Source organism: Heptranchias perlo, chromosome 26, assembly GCF_035084215.1.
Source record: "Heptranchias perlo isolate sHepPer1 chromosome 26, sHepPer1.hap1, whole genome shotgun sequence".
Lineage (NCBI taxonomy): Eukaryota > Metazoa > Chordata > Chondrichthyes > Hexanchiformes > Hexanchidae > Heptranchias > Heptranchias perlo.
Genome location: NC_090350.1, coordinates 37,950,744 through 37,966,506, shown reverse-complemented (window position 1 = coordinate 37,966,506; position 15,763 = coordinate 37,950,744). Strand labels below are relative to the sequence as shown.

The 15,763-nt window shown below is 44.2% G+C and overlaps 1 protein-coding gene across 1 annotated transcript in view; it reads left to right on the top strand.

Moving 5' to 3' along the window:
* Nucleotides 1–15,763, top strand: part of sdc3 (syndecan 3) — a 207,172-nt gene that overhangs the window by 172,501 nt on the left and 18,908 nt on the right. Inside the window, exon 2 of the mRNA XM_068006830.1 lies at nt 13,261–13,372. Within this exon, the coding sequence (XP_067862931.1) occupies nt 13,261–13,372 (112 nt within the window). The remainder of the gene's footprint in view (nt 1–13,260; nt 13,373–15,763) is intronic.

The following is a 15,763-nucleotide window of genomic DNA, read 5'->3' as shown; positions in this document are numbered from 1 at the left end:
TTGGCACATCTGGAATTGTGGCTGGCCCTCCATTCCTGCCACCTTGTGGTACAGAATATCGGTACCCGATGGAGCTCTCAAAGTCATCGGGGCAGTTTGGGTGGAGCTCAAAGGAAATATTGCTTTCACTTCCCGCAAACGCCCTTGACTTTTGGAATTGTCCCACATTTTCCAGCATTGTGAGGCATTTTTTCAGAAAGGGCCAGCGTTATGCCAATTCCACTGCTAACAGACTTGGGATTGTACGCACGAAAATGAGATGCGTAAGCCCATCCAAATTTCAAGCTCGTCAGTAAATCAGTAATTGGAGCCCGTGGTCTGTCCATCTGGAGATGATCTGAGATTCCAAGGGTTTGTGACACGGCGAAAGTGCCTGCAGTTACAGGGCAGCTGGTCCTCGTTATCGGGAAATTCACAAGGTCGGAAAGATACAGCTCGGTGTCAAATTCAGCATTTGGCGTTTGATGAGCAGGATCACCTTGCGGAAACAAGTAATAATTGGTGCTGTTCTGCTTCAGTTATTTAAAGGGAAAACGTACCTTGAGAGTGGGTCAAGTTCTTTGCAGTATTGCTGAGCTAAGTCATCAGATCACATAAAATTAAACATGGGAGATGCACAGAAAGACAGATTTTATTTGTCTTTTAGAAATATCTCGAGCAGTTTCCTACATTTAGAAGGACAATGACAGTTTTTATTATAGGCAAACGCAGCAGCAGCCATTTTGCACACTGCAACATCCCACAAACACCCATGAGGTGAATGACCAGTTACTCTGTTTTTTTGGTAGTTTTGGCTAAGAGAGTCCAAGGCACTGGGAAAAATTTCGCACAGCACAGCAGTTCAGAAAACATCTTTCTCTCACGGGATTGGGCTCGGGTGTGATGCCACCCATGGTCGAATAAGCTGCTCTCCGAGTATATTCCCCTTGAATGTAGGAGATTGAGAGGTGATCTGATCGAGGTGTTTAAAAATGTTAGAAGGGTTCGATAGGGCAGATACGGGGGTGGAGGAATCAAGGATGAGGGGACATAATCTTAAAATTAGAGCTAGGCCGTTTAGGAGGGAAATCAGGAAGCACTTTTTCCACACAAAGGGTAGTAGGAATCTGGAATTCTCTCCCCTCAAAAGGCTGTGGATGCTGGGGGTCAATTGGAGCTTTCAAGACAGATCAATAGATTTTTGTTCGGTAAGGGTATCAATGGGATATGGAGCAAAGGCAGGTAAATGGAGTTGAGGTACAGATCAGCCATGATCTCATTGAATGATGGAGCGGGCTCGAGGGGCTGAATGGCCTGCTCCTGATCCTATCTCTGGGCTCTCACATTGAGAGGGGCCACATAGGGAGGGCTACCAGTGTGTGTAGCATCGTATCCCGTCAAGATTCAGCCCATTACAGGACACGACGCACCGGCTGTGCATTTAAAGCATGTTCTGTTTTCATTTCAGATTTCCACCATTCGAGTGCTTTTTGTTTACATCTCTGCAAAGGAAATTTATTCCTTTTAACCCCTCTCCCCGCCAGGTGGGAATGATGCGTGGGAGGGGGTTAAAATCATCCCAAGTCCACTTACCAGCTGGAGGCTGCACCATTCCCACTGGGCCGCATTTTATCTTTGCCGATTGAAGTCGGCCCAGTCTCCCTGTGCAGGCTCCGCGATCCCTTTTTGCCTTGAGGACTCGGGAGGCCCAAACCCCGATAGCTTCACCACACCAAAAGTCCGTAGAGTGGCCAGACGAGGCCTAGTTAAGTTACAAAAAATGTTACTGCTATGCGGGAGCCGTAAGGTCCAGGAGGAGCACAATGGTCACTCAGGCCCCGCAAGGACTCCTTGGGTCTTCCCAGCCCTGCCTGTCCCTTTCCCCGACCGACCGGCTCTGCAACCTCCCCCCCTCTCCCCCCCCAGCACTTACCTTAAGCCGGGGATCCGTTCTCTTGTGTCCTTGGTGACAACCAGTTCCCTCCCCAATTCCCGGCGGGAGGCAGATTGAAGATATTTAAACGAGGCCCGGCCGATTTTAATGGTCTTCATGACCTCCGGGTGCGACACTCAATTTGTGCCCTGATCCTGTCCCCAGTTAAAATCGACCCCCATGTTTTAACAATATTCTGTAATTTCATTAATTCTGTGTTTTCTGCTCCCTCCACCCGCCCCCTATCATTATTGGTAACTGTTAAATATCTTTAAGGACTTTTTAAAAAGTCAGTATTTATTGCTGATTAAAAAACGTGGGATTTCAGGGTCTTTAGTTTTTTATCTTTGGCATCAAAAATCAGGGATGGGAAACAAGAGCCCAGAAACACAGGGTAAATTCAAAGACATCATATTAAACCTCAAGAAGACCAGCAAGAGATCAACAAGGCCCCATTAAACTAAACGACAACCAATAGTTATTGATGCAGTTCACAGACACCACTTTTATGGGCCTCAATAGCAGAAAAAGTGATTTAATGCAAGTGTCCATGATCACAATATACTGTCAAAGCAATTTTAGACATAAAATACATTTACAGTATTTGTGAATGGACTGTGCACTGCTCAGTCTATCTTGCAACCGTGACTACATTTCAAAAGTACTTCATTGACTCTGAAGCACTTTGGGATGTCCTGCGGACGTGAAAGGAGTTTTTTAACGCAACTTTGTTCTGCCTTCTTTCCTACTGCCAGCACAGAATCATGAAGCACAAATATTTTTCAAGTCTGACGACAATAACTTGCATTTATATAGCGCCTTTAACGTAGTAAAACATCCCCAAGGCGCTTCATAGGAGCGATTATCAAACAAAATTTGACACCGAGCCACATAAGGCGATATTAGGACAGGTGACCAAAAGCTGTGTCAAAGACGTAGGTTTTAATGAGCGATGCAAATATGGAGTAATTATCTGGCGTCATTATTAAGGCTCTTCAGCACCTGTCTTGACTCGGGTGTGATACACCCGTATCTCCGGAACTGATTTTTGGTAAAAGCAAATGGGATTTCCCCCCCCCTTGCCATTCAGGAGGAAATTATTTTTTTTAGCAGTTCACTGCCCCCAAAAGACTGGGAATTTATTGGTGCAAATTGGTTGAAGAACTGATTTTAAAGGTGCCTACATCTCTACAGTGCTCCCCCATCTGGTGGGATTGATGGTGAACAGAATCATGGAATGATACAGCACGGAAGGAGGCCGTTCAGCCCATCATGCCTGTGCCGGCTCTTTGAAAGAGCTATCCGATTAGTCCCCTGCTCTTTTCCCCATAGCCCTGCAAATTTTTCCTCTTCAAGTATTTATCCAATTCCCTTTTGAAAGTCACCATTGAATCTGCTTCCACCACAGATCATTATGCAGATCAAACAAATCTCTGCATAAAACTTTTTTTCCTCATGTTGCCTCTGATTCTTTGTCAATTACTTAAATAGGAGGAGTCGTACAACACCAGGTTATAGTCCAACAGCTTTATTTGAAATCACAAGCTTTCGGAACTTTGCTCCGAAAGCTTGTGATTTCAAATAAAGCTGTTGGACTATAACCTGGTGTTGTATGACTCCTTACATTTGTCCACCCCAGTCCATCACCGGCACCTCCACATCATGACTTAAATAGGACATAGAGGCCTATAAATTTGGCCACTCAGTGCCCATTTTTCAGATGATAACTGGCCTACTAAGCCCCCATTATGGCGGGCAGAAAGCACGTGCACATTTCCAGTGGAAATGTACCGCCCACCATATTGGTGATGGAAAGAAAAGATGCCCAGGGCCCGTGCCTGAAATAAGTGTTAGACCCATTGCATATGCAAATAAAGGGCCTAATGCCTGTTTGAGGCCCCCACTTCAAGAACGGATAGCCCTGAAAAAGCTGAACCAGAGAGAAGGACTGGCCCGTACCAGCCTGACATATAACCCCAACATCTGGCTGAAAACATCATAATGTGCCTTTAAAGGGACGTCACCATTAGGAATTTTTGGCTTGCAAGCCAGAAATTGCATTTTCTAAATGAATCACCTGTCCAACATGCTGGAGTGTGACTTATTTGGATAACGCCACTTTCACATTACTGCACTGTATTCCAACAGAGCGATCCATGTAAAGATTGCATGATCTCATCTTCAAAAATACACGCTGGTTGACATGTTATATTTGTTGTTGCAGCTGCTATTGATAATGGCCGGGGCAATTGATATGTTACAGCGAAGAAAAAAGAGTTGTGAAAGAACCTGCCCATTCATGGAAATGAGCGTAACAGATTGCTGTCATCCTGGGATTAATTAATCTGTATGTCACCCAGCTCCTGGTGAAATCCTGATGTGTTTGCAATGTGTGAGTCTTCCATTGTAGGAGCGGGCCTACACTTAAAGAGTGCTGGCAGATGACGACGTAAATCTGGGATACTGATGCATGGAGGTTGTGGGCTTCTGTTTGAGCTAGGAGTTGCCAAACCTCCAGGGTTGTCCTAGAGTCTCCACGAATGAAAGATTAATCTCTCAGACACCGCTGCGAGTAATCCTGGGAGAAAAATCATAGGGGCATTGAAAAAAAATGGTGCGTTTTTTTTTCCATTTTCTTTGAACACTTTTGTTTGCTGGTTATAAAAAATATTGGAGATGGGGGAAAATGGCTGTTTGGACACGATGGTTGGAGTTGGGAGGCCATGTGATAAAGCCTCCAGGAATATGTCCAACTAGTGTTAAGCCTAGTTTGAGTGCTGTTCTCTCAACTATTCCAATGCTCTCCTGTCCAGCCTCCCACCTTGCACCCTTCCTAAACTTGAGCTCACCCAAAACCCTGCTTTCCGTATCCTAACTCGCACCAGGTCCCGTTCACCCATCACCCCTGTGCTCGCTGACCTACATTGGCTCCCAGTCCAGCATTGCCTCGATTTAAAAATTCTCATCCTTGTTTTCAAATCCCTCCATGGCCTCACCCCTCCCTATCTCTGTAACCTCCTCCAGCCCTACAACCCCCCCGAGATCTCTGCGCTCCTCTCATTCTGGCCTCTTGCGCATCCCCAATTTTCTTCGCCCCACCATTGGCGGCCGTGCCTTCAGCTGCCTGGGCCCTAAGCTCTGGAATTCCCTCCCTAAACCTCTCATCCCTCTCCACCTCTCTCTTGTCCTTTCCGACACTCCTTAAAACCTACGTCTTTGACCAAGCCACCTGCCCTACTATCGCCTTATGTGGCTCGGTGTCAAATTTTGTTTGATAATCGCTCCTATGAAACGCCTTGGAGATGTTTCATTACGTTAAAGGCGCTATATAAATGCAAGTCGCTGTTGTTGTAAAAGAGCTTTATGACGGGCGCATTGCTCAGCAGCTCCCTAGCACCACCTGGAGGTCACTTACTGAGTAGCAAGGGCAGAGGTCAAGGTGCATGATCTCACGAGAACAGAAAATGACAAATGGAATTGAAGAACAAAATTGGGGTTAGGAGATTGTATTACCTTTTGGAATAGAGTTCCTTGGCACCTCATGCTGGGATGAGCCTGGACGATGAGTGTTGGCATGGCTATTTGACTGTAGAAGGCATCACACAAGTCTTCGATTCTGTTCTTAACGTCCATCCAGACACACTTTCCAGCCTGTGCCATTGGCTAGTGATCAGGAGTGTGGGAATCTGGGCTGATTATGTTTTCTCTCCCTGGGGAGCAGTGCGGTCAGCTTTGCTTCTCCTCTGCTGCGCCCCTCCCCCCCCCAACAATGAGACCTAACTTGACACAGGACCTGGGATTAAACCTGGACCTATTCTGGTCTGTATGGCTTAGTGCCACTTGGCACACATCAGCCACCTGAGCCAATGGGAGAGCTCAGGAATAAACATCAACATTAAGACAAAAAGAGGTTGCTCTCTTTAAAGGATACTAAACTCAAATGGCTTAAACACACACACCTCTTGTGACGTTCCTAACTATGTGCTGCTCCATCTAAGAGGAGAAATCCAGCTTGTAGTGGAGATTATCTGGCTAATCGTCCAGACTTCGGAGCAAATTATAGATTTAAAATTTGATTAAAATTGGTTAAGGGGTGCAGATTTACGTTATGAAGAAATACGGTTTCACTGGGAATTGGAACAAAAGTGTACGGTTTAAAGGGGAATTAAAACAAAGTGTGTGGTTTTAAAGTGGAATTAAAACATCGTGTAAGGCTTAAAGGGGAATTAAAACAAAGTGTGTGGTTTAAAGGGGAATTAAAACAAAAGTATAAGGTTTAAAGGGGAATTAAAACATCGTGTAAGGCTTAAAGGGGAATTAAAACAAAGTGTACGGTTTAAAGGGGAATTAAAACATCGTGTAAGGCTTAAAGGGGAATTAAAACAAAAGTGTACGGTTTAAAGGGGCACGGTTTGGTGGCCTATCCTTGGATTTACTCACTTTGTTGTATTTGTATGAAGTTTTATGTTAGATATTTTTCCCTGCTATGGCTGATCCATTCTACACCCACAGCTCCTTATTTACACTCCATGGATTGTCGTGACATTTTCTCTTGCTAAATATTTTAGGTCTAAATAATATGAAATACAAGGCATTTTTTTAAAAAATGGAAGACAGTAAAAAAAAAACTTGCCTTTCATGACCTCAGGACGTCCCAAAGTACTTTTTTGAAGTGTAGTCTCTGTTGTGATGTAGGAAACGCGGCAGCCAATGTGCACACTGCAGAGTCCCACAAACTGCAATGTGATGATGATCAGATCATCTGTTTTTTAACGATGTGGGTTGAGGAATAAATATTGGCCAGGACACCAGGGAGAGCTCCCCTGCACTGCTTTGAAATCGTACCATGGGATCCTTTACGTCCACCTGAGAGGGCAGACCGGACTTCGGTTTAACATCTCATCTGAAAGATGACACCTCCGACAGTGCAACACTTCCTCAGTACTGCATTGAAATTTTTTAAATTCGTTCATGGGACGTGGGCGTCGCTGGCAAGGCCAGCATTTAAGTGTCAGCCTAATGAGTATTGAAAGGACTGATTTGAATGGTGCTCCCTTTTTATCTTGTCTATGGGACTCTGTGTTTAGTCGCTCTTTCTGCAGCTAGTCTATGCAGTGAGACATGTTGCCAGCTCGACAGCAGCAAAATCTTTTTTTCCCAGAAACTTCCCTCTCCTAGATCAATATGTGGAACCAACCAGGGAACAGGCTATTTTAGATCTTATATTGTGTAATGAGACAGGGTTAATCAGTAATCTCATAGTAAAGGATCCTCTGGGGAAGAGTGATCATAATATGATAGAATTTCACATTGAGTTTGAGATTGAGTAAAATGGGCCTATACGCTCTGGAGATTAGAGGAATGAGAGGTGATCTCATTGAAACATATAAGATTCTGAGGGGGCTTGACAGGGTAAATGCTGAGAGGTTGTTTCCCCTGGCTGGAGAGTCTAGAACTAGGGGGCATAGTCTCAGGATAAGTGGTCAGCTATTTAAGACTGAGATGAGGAGGAATTTCTTCACTCAGAGGATTGTGAATCTTTGGCATTCTCTACCCCAAAGGGCTGTGAATGCTAAGTTATTGGGTATATTGCTGAGATAGATAGATTTTTGGACTCCAGGGGAATCAAGGGATATGGGGATTGGGCGGGAATGTGCAGTTGAGGTAGAAGATCAGCCATGATCTTATTGGATGGCGGAGGAGGCTCGAGGGGCCATATGGCCTACTCCTGCACCTATTTCCTATGTCCTTATGTTCTATTCCTGACCGTTGCCGGTTCCATGGGCGCTGGTCGCCCTCTGATACCTCACACAAGTGGCCATTGTTCATGTATGATCCTATTCAAACTGCAGTGAGTGGGCCCTCAAGACCTGCCATTCCAGCCCACAAAGCATTTATATTGTGGGCTGTTCTTAGTGTGGTCTCATTGATGGCTAAATGCTAAACCAGAACACCAAAATCTGTCAGTATCCACAGCTTAATCTATAAGCAAATTAACGGGAACTTTGAATTAAACTTTGCATGTGACCTGTAAGGCTCCATCCTACACACATAATGGGTCCACAAAGACAGGCACTCATGGCTTAGCCAGTGAGGCTATTTGAGCATAGAGGCTGATCCTGTCCTCACCTGATGCGCTTTCCAATGGAGATCACTGTACAGAGGTTAGGCGCCAGAAGCCGGACTTGATTTCCCGCCCCTCCCCCCCCACCACCTCCCCCAGCCGTGGCCAACTGTAGCACCTCATTTGTTGCCCTGACTGAGATCAGCTAACTCAGCACAGACAGGGAATCGAACCGAGGATCTTCTGGTGAAGCGAAACCTCTTCGTTCTACCTAAAAAGGCAAGCCAGCTAAAGTGCTGGAAGACTTCCTACAAATAGTTGAAACGCTCCCAAGCTCAAATTCCAGCCGTGATGGAAACTGGCTCCTCTTCTTCTCTGTGAATGTGTGGTTGGATCAAATCCCCTGTTACATGCGTAGCTTAAACTCTCATTTAACAAAAGACTCTCGGTGTCTAGTCTTTTTCTGTCAAACCTTCGCAAAATCTACTTGCAGTTGATTCTGTTGTTATTCTCGCTTATTCTCCTGTGCCTCTTCACGTTTCCCCACTCTTTTTTATTAATACTTATGGATTGGTTAGGCTACCACTTCTATGCTGAAGCAAAGTAGTTTGGATGCCCATTAATGGAAAGGCATTGGTAAAAACTCACGAGGCAAGTTGGGGATCTGACTACAAGGTGCATTAAAGACAAAGAGGTGTGACAGCCATTTTAGATTCCCCTGGTGCAGTTGATTCCAGATGTGCAGGTCTCGCACAACAGCCCGGTTGAAGGTTTATATAACCCCATAAAGAAGTGTTAAGATTGTTTCATACACGTATGCACTTCACTGATCGCTGGTCTGTGCTGACATAGTTGATCTCAGCAAGGCAGCAGTTGGAGTACTACAAGTTGCCATCAGTAACCTGGGTTTAGGGAGGGGGAAGAACGAGCCAGCATTCCCAATCCTGGTTGCTATCCAGTGACACCCCTCTCCCCCACCCCCGCTGGAAAGTATGAGTTGGGCGAGGATGGAATTGGGTTCGGATCTCCAGAGTAAACAGCTGGCAACGCTCTTGGGATGAGGTAGGCTGATGGGGCCTGTGGAACCTACTCCAGCAAGAGACTCCTTAGAGACTCTCCTTAGAGCAGAGGGGTTAAGGGGAGATTTGATAGTGGTGTTCAGAATTATGAAGGGTTTGGTAAGAGTAATTAAGGAGAAACTGTTTCTACTGGCAGGAGAGTTGGTAACCAGAGGGCACAGATTTAAGGTAATTGGCAAAAGAGCCAGAGGGGAGATGAAGAGACATTTTTTTATGCAGTGAGTTTTGATCTGGAGTACACTGCTTGAAAGGGTGGTGGAAGCAGATTCAGTAGTAACTTTCAAAAGGGAATTGGATAAATACTTGACAAGGTGAAATTTGCAAGGCTATGGGGAAGGTGCAGGGGAGTGGGACTAATTGGATAGCTCTTTCAAAGAGCCAGCACAGGCACGATAGGCCGAATGGCCTCTTTCTATGCTCTCTGATTCTATGTGTTAGTTTAGTTGTGTCACAAATAAGTCAGGGCAATTATGAGAGACAAGAAGAAGAAAATATATCCTACCAATGCTTACGGGCTCTTTTAAATAGGAAATTTGAGTAAAAGTTACAATGGACTACAGGCACGAACATCTGGCATGCAAGCAATAAATCCTTGACAACAATGCTCCTTTAATCTGTCGCAGCCTATATTTATTGTATGATGTAATTCAAATATATATCACGTACCAAAGCCCTAATTCTGTCCAAACCTGTGTTTAGCACACTATAAATTTTTTGTTATAGCCTTATGTCATTTAACTAGAATTCTCTACACTCTATGGACTATCATTTCAGGGTTCTTTTTCTGTCTGATTTTGAGACAGTGTATTGCAGAGGATAATTTAATTGTGCACTTGGATTGTGAGAAAGAGGCACAGCTTTATGTTTCAAAATAAACGTAGTGAGATCACCAAAACAGTGTTGACTGGGTTGGTTAGCTGTATTGTAGGGTTGTGTGCTTCCTTGCAGTGTCCTTGGCCAGGATATACTGTAATTTCACAAACAATATTCCTTAACCCTGTTTTAGATATGGTTGTTTGTTCACCTCAGAGTTAGCTGGTGGAGTTTAAATCATGAGTTTATAATTGAGCCCAACGAATAAGGAAGTCATATATAATAGATTGTTGCCCAGTGCAGAATAGACTGCAACCCAGTGCAGTGAGCTTGTAGATGAGTCCAGTGAATGAGGACTCAATTATACTAGACTGCCAACCATCCCAATGATTGAGGGTTTGGTTAGACTAGACTGCCAACCATCCCAATGATTGACGATTTGGTTAGACTAGACTGCCACTTAATGCAGCAAATAAATTTGGGCTGAAACATTGAAAAAGCATTTTTCTGATTCAAGTTATTGGATAATTCAAAGTTCTTTTTTAAGTAAAAAAAATGGTGACCCCAAAATGGCCCGGTTCCTGTTCCATCGTCTGATTTGCGGCAGAGCAGGAATCCCAGCCTCCTGTTCAGTACGACGGAGATCTTGTCTCAAATCATGGGGATGGGGTCATTTCCATGGGAAGAACCCTGAGGCTCAGGGAGCGCTGAAGAACTGAGGCAAGTTATTTGTTTTAAACAAGTGAGCAAATGCCATCTACTTTAACGGTAAGTGATCCCCTCTGGGCAGCTTCAGACAGTCTTAGGGGCTTCCTAAGACCGAGTTTGGGACCTATGCCTGCTCTCAGCTGGTGTAGATTCTGGTGGATCTATCGGGTCGTTTATTGGGCAGGATTTCTGGGGTAACCTGGGAATGCCCCCAAAGTGTTGCCTAGACGAAAGGGAAGTAGTCAGAAGACTCAGCTAGCCCCTCACCGCAAGGAATTTGCCTCCTTTGTATCCTGGTGTGCTAATTCAGACTTTATCAGAATGATCTCCTGTGCAGGAATCATGAATTTGGATTCAACACTTTTTTTTTGGAGGGAAGGGGAGGAGAGTGGCGTGGGATAAACAGGATATGCTATCGTCTTTCTTGCCTCCATATGGTTATTCTTTAGTCAGGACGATGGATGAAGGAGAAACATACATTTATTCACAGCAATAATCAGTATCGCTCAGAACCGTCTGATACTATGCTGTAATTGGTGGGTGTATGAAATGTTTGTGTTGTGTTCAATTCAACTGACAACACCCAGCAGTACAATTATAGACATTTCCCCATCAAAACGTAGGAGAGAGCATTCTGAGCTGTGAAACACTAGGGCGAAGCACTGGTGGTTACGGGGCTGTCACTGGTGATAGCTGGAGTGGAAACAATTTGAGGTGATGAATTAAGTGCATCGCCCAACATTAAATCATATTGGTTTCCGTGCACTTTTTTCCTTTAGTGTATTGCCAGAAAAATGTTAAAAAAGCCTTGTGACAACATAGTAGACTTACACTCTGCTTTCAACGGCTGGATTGTTTCAACGGTTAGTTTGGCATCCAGTCAAGGCCCAGGTACTGATTCTCAGACTTCTTCGAGGCTGCTGCCAGTCGCTCTGTACGATTGGCTAATGGGGGACGATTGTGCTTCTGGAAGGTTTGACTAGTTTGTCTCGGTTTTTCCTTCCTTTTGAGATGATGTGGCCCAGAACGAGGGACTGTGCCACCTGACAGCCCAGCTCACATCCTGTCGCATGGTGGACTAGCCTGAATATTAATTGAGGCTGGGGATTTGAATTTGCAGCTTTTTAGAAGGGAACCCAGTGTCCCATCCCCAGAGCCACTGGGCAGCTTCACCAGGTATGGTACAATCATCAACAATCAACAGTTTCCACAGCACCTCCCAAATCCGCGACCTCCACCACCTAGAAGGACAAGAGCATTGGGCTTGGGGGGGTGGGGAGGGGGGGTGCAGCGCAGATTCACCAAAATGACACCAGGGCTAAAAGGGTTAAATTATGAGGACAAGTTACGTAGACTAGACTTGTATTCCCTTCAGTATAGAAGATTAAGGGGCGATCTAATTGAGGTGTTTAAGATGATTAAAGGATTTGATTGGGTAGATAGAGAGAAACTATTTCCTCTGGTGGGGGGAGTTCAGAGCAAGGGGGCATAACCTTAAAATTAGAGCCAGGCCGTTCAAGGGTGATGTCAGAAAGCACTTCTTCACACAAAGGGTAGTGGAAATCTGGAACTCTCTTCCCCATTCAAACAAATATCAAAACTCAGATTGACAGATTTTCGATAGGCAAGGGTATTAAGGGTTACGGAACCAAGGCGGGTAGATGGAGTTAAGGTACAGATCAGCCATGATCTAATTGAATGGTGGAACAGGCTTGAGGGGCTGAATGGCCTACTCCTGGTTCTATGTTCCGATGTTGACAGCAGGTGCATGGGAACACCACCACCTCCAAGTTCCCCTCCAAGTCACACACCATCCCGACTTGGACATATATCGGCCATTCTTTCATCGTCGCTGGGTCAAAATCCTGGAACTCCCTACCTAACAGCACTGTGGGAGCTCCTTCACCTCACAGACTGCAACGGAAGGCTCACCACCACCTTCTCAAGGGCAACCAGGGATGGGCAATAAATGCCGGCCTTGCCAGCGATGCCCATATCCCAAGAGTGAATTTCTTAAAAAAATACCCTTTTTTATTATTGTATTTTTAAGCATTTATGTTCACATGATGCTTTATGAAGCCGCCATACAGTCACATGATGTTTGTGGGAGGGACACCCTAATAGATCTGGTTTCTAGGCATGATTGTGATTACACTGAGACATTGTGGGTTTAAAGATAAATCCAATTTACTTGTTCTTGGCCCAGTTGAGTCAGGAGTCAAAGGGGATCTGTCTGCTTGTTAAACAGCTTTAAGAATTCATGTTGGCACTAGTCCATTACACAGGGGTCAGTCACATTCAAACAGACATTTGAAGATAGTTAGGTGGTAACATAAGTGTCTCAGTTCATGTTTAGAGTTTAGAAATGGTTTGTAGAGAGTGACCCAGTAGTATCTCAACTGCTGGTTGAATTTCCAGTCTGCCACTGACTTCCAATCAGTTTAGCTGTACAATGATCTGTGTTCTTCACTTCTGAGCTTCATGTTTAAAGAACCTAAAACAATGTTAGTACAAGATACAAATGAAAAGTTATTTGTTCTTCCGCCAATTTTCTTTCCCATCTTTCCTGCAAGTGCGGAATCTTGCCGCACTGTGATTCTTACCCCATGTCACCGAATGGAGCCGAACGCCTAATCTAGTTCTTTAATTCTTATATTGTTAACTTGCTTTGTCTTTTATTCTAGACGTACCATACATCCAGACAGACCCAAGACCTTGCAACGTTAACAGATCTGGAAGGATCGGGGTCAGATGATGAGGATGAAGGTGTTTACTCTGGGTCTGGAGGTTCAGGATGTAAGTTGCAACTACCCACCACGTTACACGTCATGTTTCTGTTAAACTTGGATCACCATTTGTAGTGAGCGAGTATTTGAATTATTCTAACATGCCTCAGAACACCAACGAGCAACCTCCCCTTGAATACTAAAGAGCTTTGCACCCCACAGGCGTGTTCCATTTGAAGTCTTTCACCCTGATGTCCGATGGTCCACACCCTCGTCTCTATTTGTCGCCCATTCTCTCGTGCGTTGCAGTTGGGGATTTCTCAGTTTTGAAATAATCTACAGGGCACAAAAATAAATATAAAATGTCTGCCCATGAGGTAAATTTGAGGGGAAACCAAGGCTTCTATTGCCTTCTAAACATCTCCACAAGTCTTTGGGTGATACAGGGGGTTATTGGAATAGGATATTACAATATTGGAACGCCTGCCATTCTCATATCTACAGAATCCATGTGGCTTTTATTTACAAGACAAATGACCTGTATTCAGATACCAGAAGAGAAATGAAGACTGCTGGCATTCCTATTCCCCCCACCAGCTTAAGTTTTTGATTCTGATTTTCTTCCCTTCTTTCTTGAAGGTGATGTCTTGTTGGAGTACCAGCAGTTTTTCTGTACCCTGCCCAAGTGATCATTCTGTAGAAGACTGGGCCGTCACAGTCAAGTCTGATTCTCTCTTCACCTGACATCCCCGCATAGGGACTTTCCAGCAGGAGTCACTGGAGAGTCCTCAAGAGCAGAATACCTGGCTGATTCCCCCCCTCACCCCAGCTCCCCTCCCAGTTACTGGGGCGACCTCACTGGTGGATGTAAAATAGTAAATGGAATAGATGAACTCAACCCAGAAATATTACTTCAAATTAAGCCAGGAAAGTAGGGCCAGAGGATATAAAGTAATAAAAATGAAAGCAAAATTTAGAAAGAAATTCTTTATTCGAAAGGTGATGAATATTTGGGATAATTTTCTAGCTCGAGTGATAGAGGGAAAAACTTTAGGGATGTTGGGAATGCAGCCGTGGACTGGAGGAATGGGCTAGACGGCCTTTTCTTATCCTTGATTTTTCTTATGCTCTGTTTAAAGAATGTTTCTAATGGGTGGAAGCTTATCTTTTAATTCTGTTCTAATGGCCATTTATCGGAAATACAGAAAGTGTCAGGTTGTGATGTGATCAAAAGATAATTATGGATAAGAAAGACTATTTGGCCCAAAGTAATGTATCCATCCAGAACGACCCTAAAGTCCCACCATTGCAGCATGCTGTTGGTTCTTAAATTATTCCAAGGTTCTTACCTCCACTAATCCAGTTCATTCTTTGTCTGAAGAAAAGCTTCCTAATATCAGTCTTAATTTTTATTTTTGCCTTTTATTCGTTTGAACCCGAACATGAAAAGGCCATGGATGAGAAATGGCTGTTGGCCCATTTAGGTTCATCTTTGTAATCCTTTAACTCTCCCATCATGATATCGAATTGTATTTTGGCATCAATTATACAGCTAGGAGGAGATTTTAAACTTCAAACCTCTAGCACTACCTCCAGCTTGTTCTGCTTATCTTCCTCCCGATCAGTTTGTTCTCTAGTTTGTTCTTCAGCACTTTGAATTGACAGCTCTGTATCCAAGCAACAAGCTCTCCGATGGTTTTGAAAGTGGGGTTGGAGAAACCACACGGAGTGGGCAGATGGCAGTGTGTAATGAGGGAGCCCACGCACTTCACATTAAAAAATAAATTGCCTTCTGAACCTGGTTTCACCAAAAATAGATTGGACTGCATGATGTTTTATTCCTGTTGTAGTCTGTAACAGTCAGACCATTTTCAGATTGGTACAATTTAAGGAAATACTATGAGGGTAATGACTGTTTATGGATGAAATTGCTGTTGGAAAGAATAAAGTAAAACAGAGCATGAATAGATGGTTTGGAGGAGAGGAGGTTCAGTTTGAAGGGTGTCCTCATACAATTAGCTCACCTGGGGTGAGTTAATAGGTACCAAAAGTGTTGTCACTGTTCTCAAATAACTACCTCTTAACCTTGTTGAATATTCCAAACAGATATCAGCTAACTTTGTACGCACAATGCTCCCGTGTCTTTTATAAATTATTTTTTAAACGCCTCTCCAATGTTTTGTTCCACTGACTCTGCTCTTTTATTCATCACTCACTCCCTTCACCCCGCCATTAGTGGTAAAGTCTTCAGACGCCTTGGTCCTACTCTCTGGAACTCCTTAGAACCCTCCTCTGCTCTCTTCACCTTTGAGAACCTCCTCAAAATCTATTTCTTTGACCCAGCTTTTTTGCTTGCCCCTCCTAATCTCCCCCTTCCTGCCTCGGTGTTCATTTCCTTACACCCATCCGTGAAGGACCTTGGGGTGTTTCTTATGTTCGAGGTGCGTTATAAATGTAAGTT